General features: G+C 37.3%; 1 protein-coding gene across 1 annotated transcript in view; it reads left to right on the forward strand.

Annotated features, from left to right (window-relative positions):
* lamb4 (laminin, beta 4) overlaps positions 1–12,257 on the forward strand; it is a 31,082-nt gene that overhangs the window by 6,911 nt on the left and 11,914 nt on the right. Inside the window, 17 exon segments of the mRNA XM_036576129.1 lie at positions 317–452; positions 1,205–1,278; positions 1,383–1,571; positions 1,657–1,720; positions 2,117–2,331; positions 2,700–2,820; positions 5,501–5,689; positions 5,791–5,946; positions 7,625–7,734; positions 7,852–7,931; positions 8,052–8,208; positions 9,107–9,319; positions 9,403–9,588; positions 10,160–10,269; positions 10,458–10,578; positions 10,708–10,885; positions 11,568–11,711. Of these exon segments, the coding sequence (XP_036432022.1) occupies positions 317–452; positions 1,205–1,278; positions 1,383–1,571; positions 1,657–1,720; positions 2,117–2,331; positions 2,700–2,820; positions 5,501–5,689; positions 5,791–5,946; positions 7,625–7,734; positions 7,852–7,931; positions 8,052–8,208; positions 9,107–9,319; positions 9,403–9,588; positions 10,160–10,269; positions 10,458–10,578; positions 10,708–10,885; positions 11,568–11,711 (2,443 nt within the window).

Consider the following 12,257-nt stretch of genomic DNA (forward strand, 5'->3'; position numbering starts at 1 on the left):
AAATAATGGAAGTTGTAATAAAAGTATAGTGTGGACGCATTAAATACTGAACAATTTGGTATTAATTTAGTCGTTGAGGCTTCTGTGTAATTTTCTCTTAAATATTTCAGCTTTTTCTGATTCTGATACTTTGTGGAAATATAAATAAGACAGTTCTGCCTTCTGCTGTTTGTCTTCAGTGTAACTGATATTGTTTATAGACTAAAGGCAGTAGTTTTGGAAGAATAAGTACTGTTGTTGATGGTCTTATGAAACAATGCAAAATGCTCATACATTAAGTTCTATTGTTTATTATGTTTGCCTTTTTTTTCTTCAGGAAGAACAGAAGTGCTTCACCTGTGACTCCAGGAGCCCCTACAACCGCCACAACAACCGTTACAGCCACCAAATAGAGAATGTTATCACCACTTTTGAACCTGAGCGCAAGATGAAATGGTGGCAGTCTGAGAACGGTGAGTCTGGTGTTAATATAGCCAGGGAGTACATCAACGGGAGAGGACAGAGTAGCTCGATCAGAGTATTTTTATTTGACCCATTTTGACTCAACGGTCTTTTATTTGTGAGCGTTTACACAAGTAGCAAAAATGTGAGGAATATCATCAGAGGTGAGTAGAGTATTCTTAAATGTATTTTTATTTGGTGAAATAATTACTACAAGAATAGAATGAAATAGAAGAAGTAAAAGTCATACATATACTGTATTTTAACACTGCTGCTTTTGATTAACATAAATAGAATGTAAGTTCACAAAACAAGTTATTCCTTTTATTTCACATTTACATTTTATTTGGATGGTTATTGCTGTCATTATTATGGTAAAATACTGTATGTTAGGATAAGTAGTTGAACTAGTGAAATTGTTGAATTACAGTAAAAGACAGTATTTCTACTACAGATTTTACCATCATTGCGAGAAAATATTATTACTGTTGATTAATGGGTTTTGTGTGGCATCCCTGCTGATGGACTTTGTACCAGTTTTAGGTTGTATATATCATAAATGTACTTTCCTCAGAAAGTATTATCATTTAAAAAATGCTCAGAGAAGTAAAATGTAAGTACATGTAACACAGTGAATGTACTAGTTTTTACCATCTCTGCAGACCACATACATGAGTAGGAATTTCTGAATATGGATGGTTAAGCCATCCACTAAATGTCATCAAGAATAACTTGTAATAAAAAACTGTTTCTCAAACTTTAGGTGTGCAACGAGTCAGCATTCAACTGGACCTTGAGACTGTGTTTCAGTTTAGCCATTTAGTCCTGACCTTCAAGGTACATTCAGTCCTTTTAGAAGCAGCCGCTTTACAGTAAATCTGCAACTTTGCTGCCTGTCACTTGTGACTGACTCTACAATGTGCTGAACTCTTGCTGTACAGAGTTTCAGACCAGCTGCAATGCTGGTGGAGAGGTCTAAAGATTTTGGGCGCACTTGGAAGGTGTTTCGATACTTCGCTGCAGACTGTGCTAACGACTTCCCCAGGGTTTCAGAAGGCCCGGCAGAGAGCATCGACGACCTCATCTGTGACAGCCGCTACTCTAGACCTGAACCCTCTACTGACGGAGAAGTATAACCTCAGAAACAGCATCTGACCCTCATCAAGAACAGCTCCATATGATGTGTGTATTCTAAATGCTGTGAATTTCTTGCAGGTGGTGTTAAAAGCTTTGGACCCCAACTTTCACATTGATGATCCATATGATCCCATCATTCAAGGTTTGCTTTTTAGCTTAACTTTTCTTTTTAGATTAAAATATGTCAAAAAGGCTTTGAGATTCAAGTATTTATGGTGCTCCAGAGCATATCCTACCACAGATTAAAAATTGATACTGTACATTTCCAACTTGCATGAGCTGACGTTTTCTTACATCCAGAAGCCAGAGCACCCCCAAATGATGGGTTCTTAGTGAGCTGAAGCATAATAAACTGCGCAAGTGTTTATGTATTAAAGATGTAGCACCTCATTTCAATCTGTACTGTTATTTGAAGTGGTTGAATGCATGTGTAATACATTCAAGCAGCAGCACCTGTAAAATGTATACAATTGCAATGTGCTATTTGAAAAATTCATCCAGAAAGAATGTAAGAACTGTCTGTTTCCTTTGCTGTTAGACCTCATCACCATGACTAACCTACGAGTGAACTTCACACGTCTGTTCACCCTGGGAGATAACTTGCTGGGCCGGCGGAGGAGGAACCCTCAGGATAAATACTACTACGCCCTCTATGAAATGGTAGTCAGAGGGAGCTGCTTCTGCAACGGCCACGCCAGCCAGTGTATGCCTGTATACAGCACCCGCGGAGATACCTTCAGTGAACCTGGCATGGTGAGGGTGGTCACGAATAGACATGGCATTTTGAATTTGGCACACAAATTTGTTCACACTGAAAGCTGAGGATATTTGTTCTGTAATTCTATTTGAAATTTCATAATAAGTACATATACAAATGTAACTACAGAATAAGCTTATATAATAGACTATTACATGTTCTCAGTTCTGGTAAAGTATTTCCTGTTGTTGCCACATCAAAAACTGAAACTACATTTAGGACTATGAAAGATAAATCTAAGAAAAAAAGTTTTGCTTGACTTCTGTCTGGACAATCTACAGAAGTTAGCTTTAAGCTAATAATAAATGCTTAGGACTTTTTTCGTCTGGGTGTTGTTAAGGAAAAACTCTGTCTGTGCTTGTAGGTTCATGGGCACTGCATGTGTCAACACAACACCATGGGGAACAACTGTGAGAAGTGCCAAGACTTTTACAATGATGCCCCCTGGAGGCCAGCTGGAAACAATGACCCGCATGTTTGCAAAAGTACGCTCAGTTCTCAAATCCTGCGATTTAACTATTTAAGTAGAGTATATATATATATATTATATATATATATATATATATATATATATATAATATTAAATATTATAGACTACATTATAATAATAATAATACTAATACTAATACTACTACTATTACTAATAATAATATTTTTATTTGAAAGTGTAATAATAAAGTAAAATTGATTAAAAAAGCACTTTTAAAATCAGCACGCATTGGCAAAGGTAATGTACAACAAATCAAACAAATCCAAGCAAAATTAATAACATAATTAAGATACTAATAAAACAGTGAACAGTATCTACAACAGTACCAAATCATAAACATAAAAGAATAAATACAATAAAACAAGTACTACATAAAACAAAATATTCTTTGAGACATTTGACTGTACTGTAGTATGTAAACATTATTTCTAAGTGTTAGCCCATACAGTCTGTATGGAAAGATTTTACAGTGCTGTAAAAAAAAAAAAGTATTTGCCCCTCACCCGATTTATTCTATTTTTGCTGATTTGTCACATTTAAATGTTTCAGATTATCCAACTAATTTAATACAAGATGATGTCACGAGTAAACACAAAAAGGAGCTTTTAAATGATCATCCAGTTTATTGAAGATAAAAATTTATTCAAAACCTATATCACCCATGTGAAAAAACAACTCAAGTCAGGACTTTGATTTAGCCATTGCAAAACCTTAATTTTGTTTCTTTTGAGCCTTTCAGAGGTGGACTTGCTTGTGTGATTAGGATCATTGCCCTGATTCATAACCCAACTGCACTTGAGCTTAATGTCACAAAGTGACAGGCGGACATTCTCCTTCAGAATTTTCTGATAGAGAGCAGAATTCATGGTTCCAACAAGTTGTTCAGGTCCTGCAGAAGCAAAGCAGGCCTGGACCATCACACTACCAGCACCATGTTTTGGTGTTGGTATTACATTCTTATGGTGGAATGCAGTATTAGCTTTACACCAGATGTAAAGTGACCCATGTCTTCCAAAAAGTTCCACCTTTGACTCATCAGTCCACAGAATATCATCCCAACAGTCTTGGGGGTCATCTAGATGTTTTTTGGCAAATGCGAGATGGGCCTTTGTGTTCTTTTTGGTCAGCAGAGTTTTGCACCTTGCAACTCTCCCATGGATGCCATTTTTGTCCAGTGTCTTTCTTGTGGTGCAATCGTGTACATTGACCTTAAATGAAGCAAGAGAGGCCTGAAGTTTTTCAGATGTTCATCTGGGTTGTTTTGTGACCTCCTGGATGTGTCGTCGATGAGCTTATGGTGAAATTGTGGTAGGCTGACCACTCATAGGAAGGTTTGCCACTGTTCCAAGTTTTGTCCATTTGTGGAAAACGGCTCTCACTGTGGTTTGCTGGAGTCCCAGGGCCTTAGCAGTGGCTGGTAGGTTTCAGTTACTTTGCTTCACATCTGTATTTGAGTCTCTTTAGAATGTGGCATCATGTGCTGCTTTTTGAGACCTTCTAGCCTCCTTCACATGCTTCACTGCTTCACTGCCAGACACCTTCTATTTAAGTGATGTTTAGACTCAACAGGTCTGGCAATAATCATGCCTGGGTGTGGCTAGTGAAATTGAACATAATAGTCAATTGAATTTGGTTTACTGGTTGATTTAGAAGCTAATGGGGAAGTTACCTTTTCACATAGGGCCAGGTAGGGCTGAACAGAATTTTTCCTTCAATAAATGAAATCATCATTTCGATAGCATTTTGTGTTTACTTGGGTTATCCTTGCTTAATATTAAAAGTAGTTTGATGATCTAAAACATTCAAGTGTGACAAATATGCAAAAATAGAAGAAACTGGGAAGGGACAAATACTTTTTCACAGCACTGTGAATTCATTGCTTTTGTGATGTCATGAAAACCAATACATTTATATATATCCACATTTGCATGCTTTGGCATTTTAGCTCCACTCATTCACATTGAGATTACAAGTGTTTCAGCCTGGACTGAGTGATGCATGAAACAAGGCATCATTGTATCAGTCTTTGCAGGCACAGTGACAAAAACAGCCTCTTAGTTCTAAAGGATAAAGAGAGGTTGGAAAATGGTCATGTAGAAATGAATGATGTTAAATAAATAAGACAACACAGACAAGAGAAATGCAGGATGTGTAGTAGGGGAGTAACTAATAGAGGCACAACCCCCTTTAGACCTCGACGGTGGAATATTTATTGGAAGATCTAAGAGACCTAGAAGTAGAATAGGGATAAGAGGTCTGAAGTGTAGTGAGGTGCTAGGCCATGTGGGGCTTTTAAAACAAATAATAAACCTTAAATTCAAATCTGAAGAGAGGCCAGTAGTGGGGAAATACTGTTCCTCTTTCTGGTATCAATCAGGAACCTTGCACCTGCTTTCTGAGCCAGTTGGAGGTCTGAAATTGATGACTGATTATTATGTAAAGAGAGCTGCAATAGTCTAGCAGAGATGAGATGAATGCATGCATAACCAATTTTTAAATTCTTAAATGGGAGGAAGGATTTTAATTTATGAATAACTATATGCTGAAAAACTTGCTCTTAGTACAAAATTCAGTTTGTTGTTAAATATTAAGGCTTTTTTGTTGTTATATAACTTTTTTTCTATATTTAACTGTTTTTCTCTTCTATATAAATCTGTTTGTTTCTTTTGTTATAGAGTGTAACTGCAATGGTCACTCAGAGCGATGTCATTTTGACATGGAGCGTTACATTGCCACTGGACAGGTCAGTGGTGGTGTGTGTGACGACTGCAGAAACAACCGGGTGGGTGCACAGTGTGAGCAGTGTCAGCCACGCTACTACAGGGACCCTCAGCACTCAGTAGAAGATCCGGCAGCATGTGTTCGTGAGTGTGTTCAAAAAAACAGCAGCAAGAATCATGCCAGGCTTTTTAATGCCCTTAGAGTAATCTGTGTCCTTTAATTCTGTTGCTTTGTTGCTATGAAGCTTGTGCCTGTCACCCAGCGGGGTCTGTGGAAGGTGGTCTGTGTGATCCAGTAACTGGTCGCTGTATGTGCAAGCAGAATGTAGAGGGTGAACGCTGTGACAGATGCAAGTTAGGCTTCTATGGTCTCAGCCAGGAAGACCAGAGTGGCTGCCGGAGTAAGAGAGCCTTCCCTAATTTTTTTCCCAAATAACAGATGGGAGCAGGTTACTCCCCACTATATGCAATAAGTCATTTTTTAGACACAACATTAAAGAAATACTCCAGCATTTTTTCAGTCTAATCTCTTTCTGCCACATCTGTAACAAATGATTGATTGTCATGGGTAATAATTTCTCTGTGCTTGGAAAAAACAGAAAAATATGTCTTCTGATTGGATTCTATTATAAATGGGGGGATAACGAAAAATAGAAAAACAATTCCAATCAGAAAACTGGTCCAACAGTCCATGATATGATTGCATATTTATTCAAGATTATGTCAAATAATATGTCAATAAGTAAAGCAGATAATAAACGATATTGCATTTTTGCTGTGTTAAAAGGCTGTTGGTAATAGACTCTCTATAACTGACCTATAACTGGAGATAGCTAACATGCTAGCAAGCTTAAGACATAACTTAGCTCATATTTAGAAAAGACTTTAAGTTCAAATTGTTATTGAAAGTTCATAAAATGTGTGGAATATTCCATGCATTGTTGTATATTCATAGAGCTCAGCTACCCTTGGCTTAGGGTTTCAGTCTCTCTCAAAGCATCCCCTGGCAGACTAGCATGCTACAGATGACAGACTACAAAAAGAAAAGAGGTTCTTCCCAATATGTCACATTGTGGTATCTTATGATTTTATGTGAAAGCCATGTTTTACAGACTTAAGACTTTAACGAGGTACATTCAGGAAAGACTGTAGGGCCTTTATTGCACTATATCAAATCAGCATTTGTTTAACTGTGTCACTTTGATATCATATTGTAAACTACATACCTAGATGTGCATTGTATTGTTTTAAAGAGGGAGATAGCCATAGGTATATAACCTAATTATAAGTGTGTTTTGACCCTGTTGAAAAAAATGCTGGTTTATGTTGGTCTGTTGCTGGTTTAGCAAGGTCATATTGGTTTACCACCATACCAGGGCCTGTAGGTTAATTGCGGTTAATTGTATAACTCCTATATGCTTTTTCTGTCTATCAGAATAGTCATTCTGTCTCTAAGGGCCTGATCCTTTTAGGTCATCTTAGAATGTTCTGTACTTTTCTATGCCTCTCTGTCACGGGTAGACAACATATGCAGGTTTTGATGGTAATCTGTATAATAGTTTCCAATGCTACTTACCAGCATACCAGCATCCACAACAAGACATATTGTCGCTGTCATGGAAAAACGCCCAGTTACAATTTGCCTTCTGTTAAAATTTCACAACAAACAGACCAAAAGAAATGGTCCAACATTACTTGAAAAAAGTAGATATGCTGGTTTTGCTGGTCTGTGCTGGCTTTTGTAGCAGGGGATTTACTAAGCACAAGGAAATGACAAAGCAAATTATTGTCTGTGATAATCAAGTGTATGATAAAGATATGGCAGATGGAAATATAGTTTGAAAAACAGTATTCCTTTAAAGTAGAGATACTTAGCACAATAGCACTTTTTATTTTCCAATACTCATACCAGTACTGGAACCTTGAGTACCAGCCAAAACTGATGCCAATACAATATATTTTCTTTAAAAGCTACTAAGCTTTAAAATGAGCTATTTTTAAATAAAACACTTCTCTTAAGATGATCATCAGTTTGTTTGTAGATAATTCTTCTCTTTGCTCTCATTTGGATCTGTCCAGGATGTAGGTGCAATTTTTTGGGCACCAAACGCACCTCCCCTTGTGACCAGACCACAGGCCAGTGTATTTGTGAACACTATGCCCATGGACCGGAGTGTGATCAGTGTGTAGTAAGTCCAACAAGTCTGTAGCTATAACTACAATATCCCTCCCCAAACAAACACATTTTTTAACTTTTAATTTAGATTTTTATGCACACAATACACACAATAATTTTATTCTTTCAGCCAGGATACTGGGGGTTAGGAAATACAGTGTATGGCTGCTTACCTTGTGACTGTGATATAGGAGGAGCCTTCAGTACCGAGTAAGCTAGTAGTTTCCTCATACCATTCTTCTTATATTACTTTTGTTATTTGAAAACTGCAACATCACACATATGCATGTATGTATTTATGTACATTTGTATCCATGTATGTATGCCCAGGTGCTCCTCAGTGAATGGTCAGTGTCAGTGCAGAGCTGATATGATTGGTCTCAGCTGTAGTGAGCCTGCACCTGGTTACTTTCTGGCCCCTCTGGACTTCTATTTATATGAGGCTGAAAATGCTGCTCCTCTGGACACAAAGTGCTCCTCTTATCTGGTGGGTGACCACATAAAATTGACCATACTTCTGTTGTTGTGGATGGCCTTTTTTCCCATGTGTCGGGGAGGCTACCAGCTCTGAAATATAGCAAGTTTAATATGTAGCATTCTTGCAGGGTATAGATCAGACTCTCATACTTGAAATATATGCTTATGCTGATATAACAGAAATAATGCACAGGCTTGGTTGGAAAAAGTGTTGATGACTCAATACGGAATACACTGTCCTAAATGTGGCAGTAACATACAATACTGTGCAAAAGTCAGTTTTGACAAGTTATTCATTTCTCAACATTAGTAAAAAGAAGCAGAAAACATACATTTAAAAGAAAATTATACATAAGACTCACAGCATTGACTTTTCTTACAGTGGATGGATGGGCAGACACACCTGTGGATTTTTGCACTTTATAAACTCCTGGTTTTTCATTAATTTCCCTTTGACTTTTACCTTCCTTTTATCTTATCTAATTTCCTCAGAAGTATCTCTAAAAATCTAATAACTGAACGGCTGTCTTGACTGAAAATTAAATAAATGAAGGATGGTCTCTGACTTTTGCACAGCACTGTATACTGTGAAAATGTGTGTAAAATATATATTTTTAAAAATATATTAAGACTGATTTCTTGCTCTATACATAGAGTATATGCCTAAACAATGTATAAACAAAAAAAGTTCAAAACTACACTTATCAAAATAATTACAAAAAAAACCACATTCCAAATGTCAGATTCATAGGATTGCATGAACTAATACCTTTTTAGGTTCACAGAAAATACACCAGCTTAACATATTTTTAAATGTGTAAGGTTTACACAACAGCTGGTGATTTCAAATAGTATAAAAAAGAATAAAATGGAGTTACATGGTTTGCTTGTGAAAATATGTTTCTTAGGTGAGGCCCACCACTTCCACTATTACAGGACCCCCGGTTCAAAAACCTTCTTCTCCGCCTTATCAACCACTTGAACGCACTACAGCACCTTCTACTCTGCCCAGATGTGACCACTACTTCAGAAGCAGGGGTTATGATTTTATGTTCAGCGACGGGAAATTTGTAGTGGTAAAGAGTGAGAGGCGTCAAGCTAGAAAGAGAAGACAAGGCCAGGTACAGTCAGAATTAAGAATCAATTTGCCCAGTCTAGTTCTTAGTATTCACTGCAGATTTTAGACTTACTCTTTTTCTTTCAGAGGAGTATTTCCCTGCTGCCAGGATCATCCCATCAGATCATCTTAAAACCGCATACCCCAGATTTACCGGTCACTTGGACTGGACCAGGATTTGTGCGACTTCAAGATGGAGCCGGGCTTAGATTCACTATCACTAATGTCCCCTTAAATCTTTACTACCATCTTGTTATTCGCTATGAAACAGAGGTTCGTATTTGCTCGATATCAACAATTCTTACATTGTAATTTTTATAGTGACGTTACCAGAATAACCCTGTAACAGTTCTTACAATGTAATTGTTACAGTGATGTTACCAGATTCTCCCTGTAACAGTTCTTACTATGTAAATGTTACAGTGATGTTACCAGGTTCACTCACAACAGTTTTTACAACGTAAAAAAAAAGTGACATTTTCAAATTCGCCATGTAACAGTTCTTACAATGCAATTGTTACAGTGATGTTACCAAATTCACCCCATAGGAATTCTTACAATGAAATTGTTACAGTGACATTAACAGATTAACCCCTAACACCCAACTTTGCTATTTGAACTAATGATTAGTGATTCTCAAGAAGAAAGTCCACTTTAAGATGATTATATTAAGAAAGAAAGCAACAATATAGTGAGAGGCATTTTATAGTCATGTTTCCTAGTGGCTTATAGTTAGTGTTGCAAATCTGCCCCATGAACTCTGAATATTTGTGCAGCGAATACAATTAATGAATGTGTTTTTCTATTATATTAATTATAATGTGACTTTGGCCTACATGTGTAGTCCACAGATGACTGGACGGCTACTGTAAAAGTTGTACCTATAGGATCTCATGGTGAAAATTGTCCAGACAATCCATCAGAGAACACTATGGTACTTCCCAGCACTCGCAGGTGAGAAGTAATTTTTGTGATGGCGTCTTCACACAGCTCAAAGTTTAATGAATGAAACATTTGACAGTTATTTTTGCTATCCGTTTGATCAGAGCTCTTCCTTCTTGGACCCCTACTATATTTCTATTAGTAGCTCACCATTGCATCTGAGCTGTTATAAATAATTTTTTATATTCTGCCCCATGTAGGGCAGCCACTTTGGATCCTCCAGTATGCCTCAGCTCTGGCGTGCGGTACTATGTGGACATAACTTTTGAGAAACGGTCCAATCCTGACCCTTACTGCAGGTCACAAATTCTGATTGATTCTGTAAGCTTTTTCAAACTTCCACCACCAGCAACCATTCCTTCAATAAATGATGAGAAACAGACATTTAATTTTAATGTGCCAGTGAACATTAAGAAGTTTTACTCACCTAAACAAATTATCCTGTTTCAGATGGGACTTATTCCAAAGATGGAGTCTCTTCCAAATTTCTGCTCTGAGGAAGCCCTGGCTCAGTACCAGCAGTATCAATGTGTGGAGCTTGTTTCACAGGCAGGAGAGCACACTCTTCCTGAGGTGTGTGAAAAACTGGTTGCCAGCATGTCTGCCTATATCCATAACGGGGCAATTCGTGAGTATCCTTCATTCTCCATGATAGCTTCTAAACCACTGCCCAAGCAGAACAAGACAAAGTTCTTGAACACAATCATATAAAAATTTTGAATAACACATGAATTAATAACAGTATCCCAACATTACATCTAAGAAAATAATAGGAATAGCCTGTAGGCTACAGTTAAATAGTAAAATTGCACATATTTCATAAAATAGCCACAGAACTAAATGAAAAATGTATTTATATAAATAAATATGTGCATACATATTTACTGAAGACAATAAAAGCAGACAGCATGATTGAGTAGGTCAATAAGAATTGCTAAGGAGTCCAGCACGGTTTGCTGATTTCTCTGCTCAAAAACTAAACCTAATAATGGATGAATTTAATCACTTATGTTTAAGCAGGAAAAACAGTAAACTATGCATTAATAGTGCCTTCTGGGACCAGAGTTGCCCACCCCGGGCTAAATGTCTCCATATTAAGGGAATATGTGCACTGTGAATGTGACCAAGAGTGCATGGTTGCACATGGAGATCATAAAGCCATGCCTAGCAGCATGGAAAGATGCTAAATGAGCAGTTCAAAATTCAAAAGTTTAATAACTGACTCTGAATTACATTTTTCCCCTTTAATGGCGACAGTCCTAGAAGTGGCTCTTTAGAGGTAGTATGATGACCTATGTCTTTTCCTCCAGCTTGCAAATGTAACCGTGATGGGTCATTTAGCTCATCCTGCAGTAAATTTGGAGGACAGTGTGACTGCAAACCCAATGTGATTGGCCGCTGTTGTGACACCTGCGCCCCCTTGACGTATGGCTTTGGGCCAAATGGCTGCTCACGTAAGTATTACACATTGAGGTCATCAAAGCATTGTGAACTGTCTGCTGAACAAAAGACAAGTTCAAATGTGTAACTGACAAAGTTTCTACTGAGGAATTGTAGTCATAAGAAAACTTTTATTTTAATCTTAATTAAAGGGCCCATATCCTAGATTTTTACTTTTATTATCCTTGTCCACTTATAACATTGCTGTGGTTTTAGGTTCCAAAAATGTCATAATATTTACATGACCATTTTCATTCCTTTCTATATCCCTTAGAATTAAACAGGTTGTTTTTGGTACTGTGCTTTTAAGACTGACCTGAGATTAAGATGAGCTCAGTTCTGATTGGCTGCCCTCTGTTGTGCTAGTGTTCAAAAAGCTTTCAGATCTGAAACACTCTTTAGAAATTCACTGTGAATGGGTGAAGCAAAACTGGTGTAGGCTGAATAGGTGGAGAGATTAAATGAGTTGGTTCTTGTGACATCACAAAAACAGTTTTTGTTGCTTAGTTTCCATATATGGAGCGTATCTACTGGGTAGTGAATGATATGTGTTATGTATT

The sequence above is a fragment of the Colossoma macropomum genome, unplaced genomic scaffold (assembly GCF_904425465.1).
Source record: "Colossoma macropomum unplaced genomic scaffold, Colossoma_macropomum, whole genome shotgun sequence".
Lineage (NCBI taxonomy): Eukaryota > Metazoa > Chordata > Actinopteri > Characiformes > Serrasalmidae > Colossoma > Colossoma macropomum.